The 15,034-nt window shown below is 36.9% G+C and overlaps 1 protein-coding gene across 1 annotated transcript in view; it reads left to right on the forward strand.

Moving 5' to 3' along the window:
* Taf4b (TAF4b RNA polymerase II, TATA box binding protein (TBP)-associated factor, 105kDa) overlaps nt 1-15,034 on the forward strand; it is a gene marked incomplete at its 5' end in the record, with an annotated part of 129,097 nt that overhangs the window by 74,246 nt on the left and 39,817 nt on the right. Inside the window, 2 exon segments of the mRNA XM_013505611.1 lie at nt 2,547-2,672; nt 8,475-8,531. Of these exon segments, the coding sequence (XP_013361065.1) occupies nt 2,547-2,672; nt 8,475-8,531 (183 nt within the window).

Here is a 15,034-nt window from a genome sequence, read left to right on the forward strand (position 1 = left end):
AAAAAAAAAAAAAAAACCAGTGAAAACAACAAAAATCAAAACAAAAGGCCAAATACATAATATGTACAATTTAGTATGGAGAGAATTTTTCTGAGGGCTTAGTGAGGGTGCAGTTTAAAGATCTATTCTGGATAGCTTTAGATATAGTTCTTCTGTTTTATTTCAGTAGCTTGTGTTCCAAGGATTTAGTTGCCCTTAGGCAAAATGGATAATACCTACGGCACCTGGAAGACCTCAGTAATTTAGCTTAATCCTAATACCTCCTTAACCCTATCTTCTATACTGCCTACTCTAACTTTCCCCTGCCCACCTTTCCCCACTCATTGCTGTGTACAGCTAAGAACACTGAATTTACACACACACAAGGGCAGAAAGGATTGTCATCATCCTTCTTTAAACAAAAATAGTAATCATTTAATTATATTTGAAGTTAGTTCAAAAACACCCTTATTTTATAGGCTTTAATTGTAATAATCTTTGGATTACAGATGTAGCTCTGACTTTGTATTTCAGCTTATACTTGATAGGATTTATTTTTATCTATACAATATTTTGAAATTCTATTCCATGAATTACATGAAAATGCAAGCCACTATTATTAAAAGCAAAATCCCACCACCTCTTTCCACTTTTGAAATCCATTTTCTTTTGATAATGTTTTACCTGGCTAGGTGTAATTCTCTAATCATAGGCCATAAACTGAGATTTAAGAAGTGGAAAGTGACATGTGAAACAGAGCTTTTGATCTGGCTGCCAGGTGTTTTCCCACTGAAGATATATTACAGTCTTCTGTATGCCTGTGGCCATGGGGGAAGTTTCATTGTTTTCCAGTTGGAAGGTATTATAGTGTTTCCTTTAGATGGTATTCACTCAATAGTGTTGATACCATTAGGACTAGATCATTATATTTTCATTACTAAGCCATTTAATATGTAGTGGCCCTAACATTGCAGAGCCCTACTCTGTTGGTGCATGAAGAGTTCCATTAATGGGATATTCTGAGACAGGAAGGAACACTGGGCTGTTTTTTAAAGAAAATTAGGGACTCAATAGGACTAGGGGAGGTACTCATTTGTATCTGGAATTGAAAAGAAAGAATGTATTACGCCAGAGGCAGTTGTATCTGAGTAGGAAGAAAAAGAGAAATTTAGCATGGGAATGTGATAGGGTTAAAATTTAGAAAGTCTGCACTCCTTTTTGATTTAGTATTTGTTTCCCCTTTTAAATTAAATCCTGTTAGTAAACTATCTCCAGAGTGTCTGAGCACAATACTGGTAAAGACGAAGTATTTAGGAAACCACTGTTATTATCTTTAATCTCTATGTTTGGCCTGTAATGTATTCCATATTCTGTCTTATATTATTTAACTTTAAAAAACATTTAGGAATTCTTTTTGTATTAAATATGAAGTAAAATAAGTAGCACGAATACATCCTTGTTCCTTAAACTATGTAATACTCTTTTGATCTAGTTAAATACCAATAATAAAAATTTAATTTAAAAAGAATCTTGGGCATATGAAATCTCTGGGTTAATTGAATCAGCCAGAAGCATGGGGATAAAGCAGAGAAGGGGATGGGAGTGTGTTATACCCTGATCTCCAGGCCTGGCACTCACTGTTGAATATTTCGGTCTTTGTGCCATCCAGCCCCCCTTGAATGCCTGAATTATAAGCTAAGTAGGTGGCCCCGTGTCCTAAATGTTGATTGGGAAGGTTCCCAGGCTCCCCCGCACAAACCTGGCTCTCCCAGCAAACTGCACACACTACGCACAGTATATGTACTATTAAGGACAGAGAAGTGGTTGTAGTAAAGAAGATTAGAAAATATTTAGATTGGAAAGCACTGTTTCACACTGTGGTACATCAGAACAAACAGAACAATTTGAATCTTACTTTATGGAACACTTAAGATACATAATTATACTTCTATCATGGCACTTACTCACAAATTATATACTGCATTTCTTTGGCTACAGTTTCTATCTAAATTCACACCTTAAGGAACTCCTCTGAGGTTCAGGATTTTGATACTTGTCGTCTTGTCTTTTGTTGTATTTTGATAGAAGTCATATTCATTTGTCAAGGTTAAACCAATCCAACAGTGCTAACCAGAATAATTTTCATGTTTGGTGTATTTTTGAATAAGATTATTTCTTGCTCTTTGTCTTCACAGACCCAAGAATTAATTATTCATATTAAGTTCTGCCAAAATAGAAAATAATTTAATTAAAAAGGTTTAAATTATAAGTAAATGGCATATACTCTCTTCCGTTCTTGTTTGAATCTGCTTATATCCTTTTCTCTACCTCAGAATGACATTTAGTAGAAACCTCTTTAAAACATAAGTGCTTAATCATTTGTGAAGTTTTAAGAATAATTCAGGTATCTGGCTTTTATTTGTTTTGTAGAGCTTGTTTAACGTAAGTAAAAATATTGCCTCCTGAAAATTGAACTCCTTATATGCTGGTGTCACTGGCATTAGTTTATAACAATACCGAATGCAGAATGTGTTACCCAGGATCATCATAAGACTTCTTTTTTCCAGGCAAGTGAAAATTACATCCTGTCTAGTGATACTAAGTCACAGCTCAAATTTCTTGAAAAGCTGGATCAACTGGAGAAGCAGAGGAAGGATTTAGAAGAAAGAGAAATGTTACTTAAGGCAGCCAAGGTAAGAAGGGCCTGTGTAGTTTATGAGTGCGCGTGGCCTGGCAATGAGGTCAGAATTGGCATTGTCATTGGTCAAATGTCTTGGTTTGACTAAGCCTTTAGATTTCTCTGGAGGATTTCTTAAAGTGAAATTGCTCACAGAATGTCTCACAGGCAGAATGGTGTGGTGCAGTGGCTTTCAGTTAATTTAGTTTAATGAGTCATGATCTTTGTCTCCTCACTCTCATTTCCTCTGCGCCTGGCATCATACCCACCCGCCTCCTTCCCTTGGTGAAAATGTTCTGTAAAAATTTCAGGGTCTTTTTAGGGACTTGTTTGATATATGCCAAGGTGAAATTGAGAGAAGAAAATTTAGAAAGTAGCTGCACATGGTGGCACATGCCTGTCATCTGAGCACTTGGGAGGCTGAGGCAGGAAGATCTCCATGAGTTCAAGGCCAGCCTCAGGTACATAACTGAGTTCAAAGCCAGCTTGAACAACATGAGGAGACCTTGTCTCAAAGAAAAGAAAAGAAAAAATTTAGAATGCAGACAGGAAGATTATGGGTAGAATTAGGTATAAATCGAACTACATGGACCATAATATATAAAGGATAAAAATGGATTAGAGATTAAAAGGAAGAACAAGTGAGGCTGTTTACTTTCTTTTCTCCTTTATTTAAATACTTCTCGGGACTGTTGCTGCCAGATGGAAGGAAAGCTTAATTCCACTAGTTTGCATTTTGTAACACTGTGCTTCTCCATAGGCTTATGGCCCTTCTAAGAAGTCTTAAAGATAGAGCACTAAAGTCTTTAATTTTTGTTTTAAGCACTTTAGTTCTAATTTTTAGTGTTCTTGGAAGCCTCCCCCTTCTAGAATATTTGTTATTACTCACATACCAATAGCTTTTTTGAAAACTAACTTACTTTGAAATAATTTCATATTTGCAGAAAGTTAATTGGAACTATACATTCTCAGTCCTCTTTCCCAGGAGAAGCTAACCAGAAGTGTACATTCTTAGCTCCTGCTCCCAGATTCCCCCATTTGAAATACTTTATTGCATTTTCTCTATCTCTGCCTTGTTACACACACCCACATGCGTGAAGTCACATACTTTCTTGTCTTCGGTCTTTCCTTCTTCTGTTCCTTGATTTAGAAATTTTTAGTATATTTGCAGTTATAGAACTGTGGGTACTAATTGTTTTTTTGTGTGTGAACCTTTTGAAAGCATTCTTTGGATAAGCCGTCCCATTGCTCCTCAGCATTGCTATATGCCGAGGACCTTCTCCTGGTAACTCCCCAGGCGGGAAGCAGCAGTCATACTACCATCCGTTGCACAGGCTGCCATTCCGCTTTTACCTGCTGTCCCAAACATGTCTCTTTTCACATTTCTTTTCCCTTTCAGGAATATTTCATTTAGTGTCATCTCTTCTCAGATTCTTTCACTTACTCTTAGACTTTCTTGTTCATTCATGCCCTTGACAGTTTTCAAGAGCACTGGCTTTACCCTATATGCGATGACCCCCAGCCTGGATTCATCTGGTGTATCCTTGTGGCTTAAATCATGCATCCTTGGCAGGACCACACAAAAGTGACACTATATTCTTCTCAGCTGATCATATCAGAGGGAAACCTTGATCTCATCATGTAGGTGACTACTAGTTTTCTCCATTCTAAATGAGCTGTTTCCTCCTATGTAGATTTTTAGTTTGTCATAGGAACATAAGGTGATGTCCCTCACTAAAGTTTCATGTATCACCCTTAGCATCCGTTGGGATGTCTGCCTGAATCAGCCATTTCTGTGATGGTTCCCAGATGCTGATTCTGTAGTCCAGTCAACTTTTCTGTTTATTAGCAACTACTATATGAAAGAGCTTCCTTTTTTCCTTTATTCATATCAGTAGAAGATTATGGATTCTGTTTGACCAGATCATTTATAATCTATTACTGTTATTATTTATTTTGATGCCCAAATTGCTCCCAGGTGGGAGACCTTCCAAGCTGGCACATCGGTCCTTTGTCATCTGTTCATCACTCACTGGGCATGTCCTTACTTTCTGGCACATATATTCCAGGCCAAGCTTTTATTGTTCCTGCTCCAGCCCTGGAATCAGCCATTTACCAAGGAACCCTGCTTCTTTTTAGTTGGGGGTGATAGTGAGACACCAGTATTAGAGCTCACACTGTGCTCATTGCTTATGGCCAGATAGAGGAAATGCTGTACGTGGTATAGATGCGTGTATATAAACATGTACCTGTACGTATACGGTATAAAATCATGAGTTCATATGGATAGCTCCAACTCCAAACCAGTAACTCCGGAGCCTTTTTACTCTTCATCTTTTCACATTTATATGTTTTCCAGTGGTCAGAAACTTGGCTGCCATTATCCTTGATATATTAAACTTAGATCCTAAATCAATTTCCTTATTTGATTAATGTAACTGATGTTTCAACCACCCATGCCGGCTCACTGATCAGCATCCCTACACTTCCCCATCCTCACTACATTGTCCATGCTTTTGACCATCATGCTACTACTGACCCGTGCCTCAGTGGGGCTCCTTAGTCCTTTACCACCCTGTGTTCTTGGCCATTGGCCTGGTGATGAATTGCCTCAGCCCCCACAAAGATGTGGGCACCATAGCCTTGATATTATGCAGCTTCCAGCTGCCCCAGTTTCAAACCCAGTGCTGACCTGTGCCTAAGATGGGACCGGGAGATGGGACAGAAAGATGTTCCTCTTTTGAGTGTATTATAGGCAAGCACTCAGCTATTCTAATGAGGTGGTTTATTGGTGTTTCATTCCAATTACTGGGCTGTGAACAAGTTCATGAACTATTAAGTACTATTTTATTTATAATGGTATTCATTTATATTTTATTTATAGCAGTATTATACTTATTCTCAGTGTTTTGGCTTTCCCTCCCTACCAGACTTCCAAGCATTGAAATATCCCAGATTAGCTCAGCCCTTCTCCTTGAGATTACAGTTCCAGTTCAGTGTGCCTTCTGGAACTTTGGGTTCATAGAGCTTACTGCATACTTGACATCACTTGATTGACTGATAGGCATCTCACATATTTCTAAAAGTACTTCTGCTTTTTCTCTCATAACTTTTCCCGGCTCTGTGAATGAGGCCATCATTTGTATCAGTGTTCAAGCCAAAAACTTAAGAGCCATCTTTAAGTTATGTCTTCCTCCTCATTCAGTTCATTTCCTTTTCATTTTCAAACTGTATCTATCTCATGTTCATCGTCAGTGTCACTATTCCAGGCTAAAACATCTTTCACTTGGACTTTGATATATTCCCACTGATATCCCTTCCCTTCTGCAATCTGTTTATCATACCATTGTCTGAATACTGTTTTAATAACAAAAAGCCTTTAGTGGCTTCCTGTTGCACTTAAAATCCAAATTTCTTAGCAAATTTTAAAAGGCCTTATCTTTTCTGGCACATTCTGCCCTCTCTGAGTTTGCTTAGCGTCACTCCTTGTGCCATTCCATTCTACAGGTGTCGCACTAGATTTTGTTTCTTGAGTGTGCCACGCTCATGCCCACCTTAGGATGTTAGACTTGTAATTAGGCATCTAAAACTGATCATTGAGTTCAGTTCCCCTTTTTCTGTTCTGGAGTAGATCTCTTCATCTCAGGAAGTTGGAATTACCACCCTCCCACTTGCTAAGGCCAGGCTCCTAGGAGCCATTTTTGTTTCCTGTTTATTTTATACCCTGTATGCAATCTATCAATAAATCTGGTTGGCTTTCCTTGCAAAGTGTATTTTGAATGTTTGTCATCATCTTTGCTACGATGCTAGTCCAAGCTCCTCTCTCCTTTCTCCCAGCCCATCACTGGTTCACAGCAGTTGCTTTAGAAAGTCTCCTCAGTGGATAGGATGTGTTCCATGTCCCTGCTACATAGCTGCCAGGACCACCTTCCAAAGAGGCACCGCGGTGTTTGTGTACTTCTATGCTGTGAACTCTCCATGGCTTATTATAACTGGAATTAACTCTCCACCTCCTTTTCATGGCCTTCAGGGCAACCCATGATCCTCCAGCCTTCTTTTTCCTTCGTTTCCCTATGCTTTTAGCCCATGGGCCTTCTCTCTGTCCACAGCTATGTTCTCATTTTAAATCTTAGGCATTTACTATGCCTCCTGTTTAGGACGTTCTTCATAGACTCGAACATCTTTTCATTCAGATCTCTACACAACTGTCGCTCCTCAGAAATGCTTTCCCACTGTCTTAGGTGGAGAAGTACTGCTCTCTCTTCTATCACATTGTGCTGTTGTAGTTTCTTTATATTATTTTGTACCAGCAATGACTGGTTTTTCATTTTTACTCATCTAAAATGTTTTACATCTCATAAATGTGTTTAGTTTTTGTAAAACTTACTATTTTTCTATTCTTAAAAAGTGAATTACCTGAGGTGGGGATATAGCTCAGTGGCACAGCACCTGCCTGACAAGCACAAGGTCCTGAGTTCGATTCCTGGTACCAAAAGTAGTGAGTTACCTGAGAACAGAGGCTTTGACCAGTTATTTGTTCTCTGATTCTCCAACGCCTAAAACGATAGCACATGAAGTCTGTTCTACTGAGAAGCAGTAATACAAGAGGCCTGACAAAGATTTATAATGTGTAAATATGCCCATTTTATACTCAGGCAGAGATTGTACGTTCTCATTCACATATGCTTATATAACATAATGCATATTTGTGTATAAACACACCTCTTCACATATTCATTATCTCCTAATATTGTAGGTAGGATAACAATAGTGTTGGACCTAGTGTGGGTTGAAATAAAGTTGGTTTAGTAGGTTGTGGATGAAAATGAAGAAAAAAATTTACTAGCTTTGAGTAAAATTTTGCATCTATATTTCAGTGTTAGAAATTAGAAGATCTACTAAGTCTAAATAGACGATGTCTTGAGTTTTCCTTTAACAGAGATACTGATTTATCAATAAAAATGTCGGGTACATTTAGTAAATAGGAGAATACTTCGGTTTTTATTTATTATCTACCTTTAACTTAGTTAGCCAGGGTTGCATTTTATAGAACAGATACTCAGAGTTAAGCAAATCCGTTAGGATAAAAAAAAAAAGATACACTTTCCTAAGCATGTTTTACTGTGGACCTAATAGTCATGGTATCATAAATGAAGTTCCTTCCCCTTTGTCCATCATACTTTATATATAAATGATAACTGTCTTCTCATGCCAGCCCTCTACTATGACTATATTATGAAAAGTGACATTGACTAAACATGTAAACATTTATCTGTGCATAGCATTCTGTCAAGTGCTATAAGGGACCCAAAGAATAAATACTCTAATGAAAATACTGGAATGCATTTCCTACGTTTTGGCATTACGTTTTTAAAGACAGAGATTTGGTTCAAGGTTAGTCAGGTTCCTGATTTTAATAGTCCTTGAAATACCATATGTTTTCCCCAAATGGTTTTACCTGAAGATAAACCAGTTTTTATGTTTTCATTCATTTGAGCCAGTAGTTCTTTTTCTTCATCTGTGCCATCCATTTTTTAGTTTCCAGTGTTCCAACAAGAACAGCATCATGCCTCAACTGGACCTGACTGACATTGTTAGCATCATTTTCAGTATAAGCTTCCTCCAGGCTAGAACTGCAGCAGCCGGCCCAGATGATGAGGGGGAGGGAGGGCGGGTGTGCAGCCAGACTGGATTGAGGCATTGGCCTGGAGCTAGGGTTTTCAATCACAAGAGCAATTGTCATTTATTAAATATTTAACTGCGACTGTAGTGTTTAGATTCTCATCATTTCTATTAAAATTTTCTTTTCCTTTGATAGAGTCGTTCTAATAAAGAAGATCCAGAACAGCTGAGATTAAAGCAGAAAGCCAAAGAGGTAGGACTTTCAAGTTACCATGCTTGTCTTTGTGTTGGCGGGAAGGTTGGCATCGCTCTCCTGGCAAGTAGGTCAGGGTTTATTTTGCTGTTGCATACCATTTGCAGAAGCCTTGGGGAAGGACAGGAACTGCTAAAGGCAAGGGCAGTACTTCAAATGAGGTCAATGAGTTATGCGCTCTCTTTTTAAAATTTATTTTCAAGGCTTAGGCCTGTCTAGAAATGGCTTTTTGTAAACTACAGCAGTGTACTTAGAGGAATATAATGTGGGATTAAAAAAAAAAAAAAGAAAGAAACTTTTGAGATTTAGCATCTGGGACTGTACAATAGGCTACATTTTTCCAGGGTAATTGTTCGTTTTGTAAATCTGATACTGCTTATAATTCTTTGGCTGGGAGGCGGTACTGGGATTTAGTTTTAAATGGAAAACGCCTCTGGCTTTTAATTTTCTGGGCCCAGCAGTTTTCTGTTCTGGAATGGAGCCCTTGTTTCACACAGTTCATGTTTAGCTGCAGGGGTTTTAGTTTATAGCTTAGACTGGTTAAGCTTTTACTCCCAGAGGCCTCTGCATAGCAACTGTAGAAATCAACAAATAAGTTCATTTATGTCTGCAGCCTCCTCTCAGTAGCTGACTTTTTACATTTCCCAATATCCATTTCCTGACTTTTCTAGCCCCAGAGAAAAAAGCTCCACTAATTGGAGCTTATTTTAATTGAGCCTTAATATTGGATCTCACTGGAGTTGCCCCCAGAGCAGCTGAGAACAGAATGAAATGAAAGTACCTAAGGTTCAAGATTGTGTGTGTGTGTGTGTGTGTGTGTGAAATTTTTCACTTGACCTACAGATTCTTTTCTCTCCTGAATAAATCATCAAGCCTGTTCACATTTCTGATTAAGGATCTGACAGCAGATGATAATAAAGACAATTGAGGTGTGAGACGTGTGATATGGAGCTGAAGAAATTGGTTTCTATAGTTACTTGACTGATTTCATGCAATTTTTAAGGATCTTTGTGCTAAATAAGAGTGATTTTCTTAGCAACCTTTTTTCCTTAACTGTGCCTCTTGAACTATGAAATTTGTTGTTGCTTAACATTGCTGCACTTGGCTCCTAGGTGCCAGCAGCAGCAGCAGCAGGTTATTTATGAATGTTTTAAAGGCCCTTATTGTTTGGATTAATGTAGAGCTGAGGCAAAACAAATGGAAATCTAGTAAGATTCTAACAATCAATGTGTTTCGTTTTCATTAACATAGAGTAAGAAAATACATGAACTCTTAGTCGAGGGATCCGGACAAGGAACACTGGAAAGGGAGAATATTTGAAAGGATTTAAATCAGTCATTTATTTTGAACAACAAAATATTCCTCCTACTAATTCCTTTCCAGTGGAAAATTTATCTAAATACATGAAGTTGAGAATCATACCTGTCATCCTTTTTAAGCAAACCGGGCTTGATGATAGGTTATTTAGGGAGTGCCCTATCATTGCTCTGAATCCTGGGTACCCTTCTTTTCTTTAATTAAGGACTGATCGCATGCTTTTCTCCCTTCTAATGTATAACTGTTTTGGACAAGATTTATTAGAAAGTTCACCCATTTACCCTTAAAGATCTTACCTTGTCTATTCTTCTTCCATAAATTTTTCTATCATTAATTTTTCCTTCAGCTTTTCATAAGGTGGTTTTGTTTGTTTGTTTTTTAGTATTGTGTTTATTTCCTGAGGGTTGAATATGTGGACAGCATTTTTCAAAGAATATTGAGAGAGGAGAGGAAAAAATGCCTCTTACTGAGAACAGTGGTAGCAAACCTGTTTTTTCTCTCCATTTGTACCTGCTATAATTTTTAAAGCAAGATTAAAAGAACTCAGCATAGCTTCTTTGCAAGTATTTTGAAAGTTTTTTTAGTTGCTTCCTACTGCAAATCCTCTTTGATCAAAAAAGTAATGAAACATACTGGCTTTGGTCCAAAAATAGAGCCATTCTGTATGAGTTGCAAATATTTGAAAGTTAAATATTATCATTTTGTTACCCTCCGTCCCCAGAGCTCTTAGTGACTTAAGTGTTAAAAGATGTTCCCATTCAGAATCAAACACACAGAGGTACTATGTTTTGTTTGATTAGATACATGTCATCCTTACCTTGATACAGAGTTGAATTGTTCTTGACGGTTGTAATGTGTAGAGTTATGTACTAATTGCCATCACATTGGTATAAACTATAGTATTTTGGTTTGTGATTCTTTTGGTATTTGACTAACTGGGAAGCCTTCTTTGTTCAGTTGTAAAAATGAACACAGCCCTTATAATTGTTTGATGTAGAACTGTTTTGCTTTCCATTTCTAGGTACTTACCTGCCTACCAGGATGGCCACAGGAAATAGATTAATGATAATATGTTATAAGCACAAAACACTGTTCTGTCTAGGCTTTATGCTGAAAATGTTTTAGTAATGATAGTTATTTAAATGTTACATCCAACCTGAATCCACTCCATAATCCATGTTCGCTTTTAATTGTTAAGGACTAGAATTTTGATTTTGAACATTTCTCCTGAGTCTTGTCTTTTCTTAATACAACTTTAGAGACTATTAACTTCTCTGTTGCATTCCAAGTATATGGACAAGTTTTGTTAAATTGGGCAGGTTTTTATAGTGGTATCTAATAGTCTCTTTTCATTCTTCCCATTGACTTCTTCCAACTTTGTCTTTCTCATTTGGCACTTAAAAACAAATAAGTTGCCCTTGGGTTTGCCTCCAGTCTAGTCTAAATCCATTGACATGGTTCCTGCTGCACTGTTCTTATTGACCTGACAGGTTATCTATTTGAAAACCTTATTGTTGTCTGGCATAATGTCTGTAGATATCTCAAATATATTATTTTAAACTTAGAAGGCTTTTTTCCCTTTTAATATGTTTGCCTGGAAAAAAAAAAGCAAACCCAAGGGTATTCTGTCCTGTAATCAAATTTTCAATACTAACATTTTCAAAATCTGCATTGTTTTGTGTACTTCACTAAAATTCTTTCTCTTTACCATCAATTTGTGAAAGGTTTTACATAGATGACTAATTGTCAGATTCTTACTTCAAACAAGCAGGCACATCTTTGTCGCAGGTGCAGACGGGTTGGAGTTGCATGTTCTAGATTAAAACTTAGCCCCAGTGTTTTCATTTCTCACCACATCATCCAGAGTTCTGCAGAACAGGCCATCTGACTTTGCTCTGCACACATCCTGATTTCTTAAACCTTTATTATATATTTTGTGACCCTTATTTCATTTTGAATTTCTCCTTTCTCCTTTGGGAAATTTGAGTTCAGGGCATCTGTGCAGAGTGAGACACAGAATTCATTTACTTTCTTTTTAAAAATTCTTAGCATTCTATCATTTTTTTTTACCAGACAGTAGAGGGAAGAAAAAGGAATAGAAGATATCTACCTGTTGGCACATTGACTTTGCAGAGTAAGCTGTAGGAACTAGGGAAAAGAATAAGTATCAAATGATTAAAATGTATAACATTAGGAAATGTATCCTGAATTTTTAGGGTTTTTGTTTAAAGAAATCATAGGATACAAAAACTATACATATAGCTGTTCATAAAGCATTACTACTGAATTGTAAGATTCACTACTAATTAGAAAATATATTATTTAGGAATAAGAAGGGCAAAGTATATTTTTCAAGTGAAATTTGAAGATCGGAAGTCAGCGAAACATGATAGTTTAGGTAATTATTAAATTATAGCATTTAATCAATGCTAGCTCCACCTGATCCACAACTCATGGAACATGAGACAAGGCAAAAGTAAATTTATCATTAGAAGTACAAATTTAGCAGTCAGATTAATATAGTATGGAGAAGACATTCTTAAAATGACAGGGAATGAAGAGTTTGTATACAACATAGCAGAGAACAGTGGTTCAGACACTGGTAGTCTAGAACAGAGATCCTCAAACTTTAGTGTGCTTGAGAAATACCTGGAAGGCTTATGAAAATACAGATTTCGGGGCCTGACATCCCCGAGATAAAATAAAGAGACAAGTATTGAACTCAAGGAATAAAATAATCTTCAATTACTGTTGCTCTGTTGCTCTCTAGGGCACTGACTTGAATTGTAGGGGACCTTTACTTCATATCAGAGACAGTGATAAGGAAATGAAGAGCTCTGCTGTTTTCATTAGCAGTTTATTATGATACGTAGGTATTAGGGTGGGGCCTGAGAAATTTGTATTTCTAGCAAATTCCCAGATGCTACTGCTGTTTCTCATATCAGTAGCAGATCGTACTTTAGAACCATTAGTGTACGAGGAGAAAGAAGAGGGCTTTAAAATTTGTCATTTTTATGTTTCCCTTAACTGGACAGTGGAGGTTAAACAAAAATATGATTTGAGGATCTGAGATTTGGTGTGTTGAATTGGCAGAGTTCAGTTCGCAGTTAACGTTCAGTAGGTGTTTTCTTGGGAACAGGACTACACTAGCTATTTTCGTGGCTATTCTCAGGAGACTTATTGGTAGTAGAGAGTCATCGGAAGGGTGCATGCATCCTTACTTTTGAGGTGTAGGTTCTGTGTATCTTGAGAGACATCATTTTCTTTATAGAAGAGGTACATAGTATTTAAAAAAAAAAAACAAAAAACAAAAAACATTGACCCAGAAGCTGGGAGTCTTGAATTCCATGTTCAGCCTGCCATCATATCCAGACCTCATTTTTGGAAAAGTTACTTTATCTCTTTGAAGTTACCTCAGGGTGCGTGAGTGTGTGTGTGTGTGTGTGTGTGTGTGTGTGTGTGTGTGTGTGTATGAATTTAATAGTACCTGTTCTGCTTATGAACAAGGCTGTCTTAATTTAGGGATAGGTTAAGCATAAAAGGAAGAATCAGTAGTTTAAATATAGTGATGGAAACCTTTTAGATAGATACCTCAAGCTCTTAGATTTAGGTTTGAGGCTGACCATGGATGTTTTAGCCACTACCCCTGCTTCCAATGGACCAAAAGAAAGTGAAAAGAAAAAAGTAGTATAAGATTGAGAAGGGTGGGAACTACTTTAGAATAATGTAAATAACTATTACATTTTCTTTTTATTTTAAACATTAAAATTAACTCAAGTATTATGTTTAAGTTAAAGGGAAAAGTTGCCTAATTGAGATTATGAAGAATATTCCTTTTTTCTGAAGGTAGGGATGGATGAGATGCTATCCAGTGAGGCATCAGAGTTATCTTTCAAACTGAAAGAATCCCAGTGTTCTGCACAGTGTCCTGATATCCTTAGCTTTAGTGACAGAGAGAACAAAAGTCATACCTTTGGTATGATAGAATACCTACCTGATAACTGTCTTTGAGAGCTTGAAAAGCGTATTGTGTTTCCATTGTGGTTTCCTTGAATTTTGGTTGAGTTAGGGGTGGTGATTGCTGGGGAGTAACTTGCTTTTTGATTCCTTTGGTTTAATATTCACCTGTTAATGTTTAATGTTTTTTCTGTTTATTTTGAAGTGCAGTATTGTAGGATTTAAACTTGCTTTCTCCAGTAAATTTGATATTTTTTAGCACCAACCCAGAAGTAATTATAAATATCATTGGGAATTTCAAAGTGTGGTCAGTTACTTTTCCCCACAGCATATCTACAGCTTAATTTTTAAAAATTTGTATTGTTTGGTATTAAGGTTTTATTGTTATCTAGATGCATACTTAACTTTCATTGTAAACTCTTAAAGGACTTAATTCTTCATATGCTGACTTCAAAACCTGGAAGTGTACTTTAGCTCTCTCCTTTAATTTCTTTCAGACATTCCAATTTGGTGAAGTGAGCTCCTTTGATTGCTCCTAATGCACTGTCAGAGAGTACACATCACTCTTGGAAAGACGTGAACTTACTTCTCAGCCTTTCCCTTTTCCATCTTAGGGAATACTCATTGTACTTGTTTATTACTTTCCTAAAGCTTATGGCACAAGTGGACTGAAGATGACCCCACCTCATATTTTTGAATCATTTGTTAATGAAGGCTAAGCCAGGGGTGAGATTGCTGTCACCTTTTGTACTTTCACTGCTCACATTTCTGACCCTGTGTATTGGCTGCCTTAAGCATGAAAAAGAAACACGTTTTGGATTTCTAAGACTCCAGTGTCATAACTATCTAGATAAACTTGGTTCTTCCTGTAGAATATATCCATATGTTTGTCCAGGCATTAGCTAATATGGCACTTTATTCATTTTTTTATCTACTGCCTCTGATTCTTAGTCTCTTGGTTTTTGTTTTCATTAATTTTGAATTTTCCTTTTGTTTTTGAAATTTATGTGCTTAACATCAAGAAATACCTCTGTTGAACTAACCTCTGAAAGCTTGTGTGATCTTTAAGGTACTCTATTAATGATTTTGAGTTTTCATTAAATGCCGTACTTCCAAGAGTGGTACTTAAAAATAAAGAGACAAGTATTGAACTCAAGGAATAAAATAATCTTCAATTACTGTTGCTCTGTTGCTCTCTAGGGGACTGACTTGAATTGTAGGGGACCTTT

Source organism: Chinchilla lanigera, unplaced genomic scaffold (assembly GCF_000276665.1).
Source record: "Chinchilla lanigera isolate Chin_1 unplaced genomic scaffold, ChiLan1.0 scaffold00001, whole genome shotgun sequence".
NCBI lineage: Eukaryota > Metazoa > Chordata > Mammalia > Rodentia > Chinchillidae > Chinchilla > Chinchilla lanigera.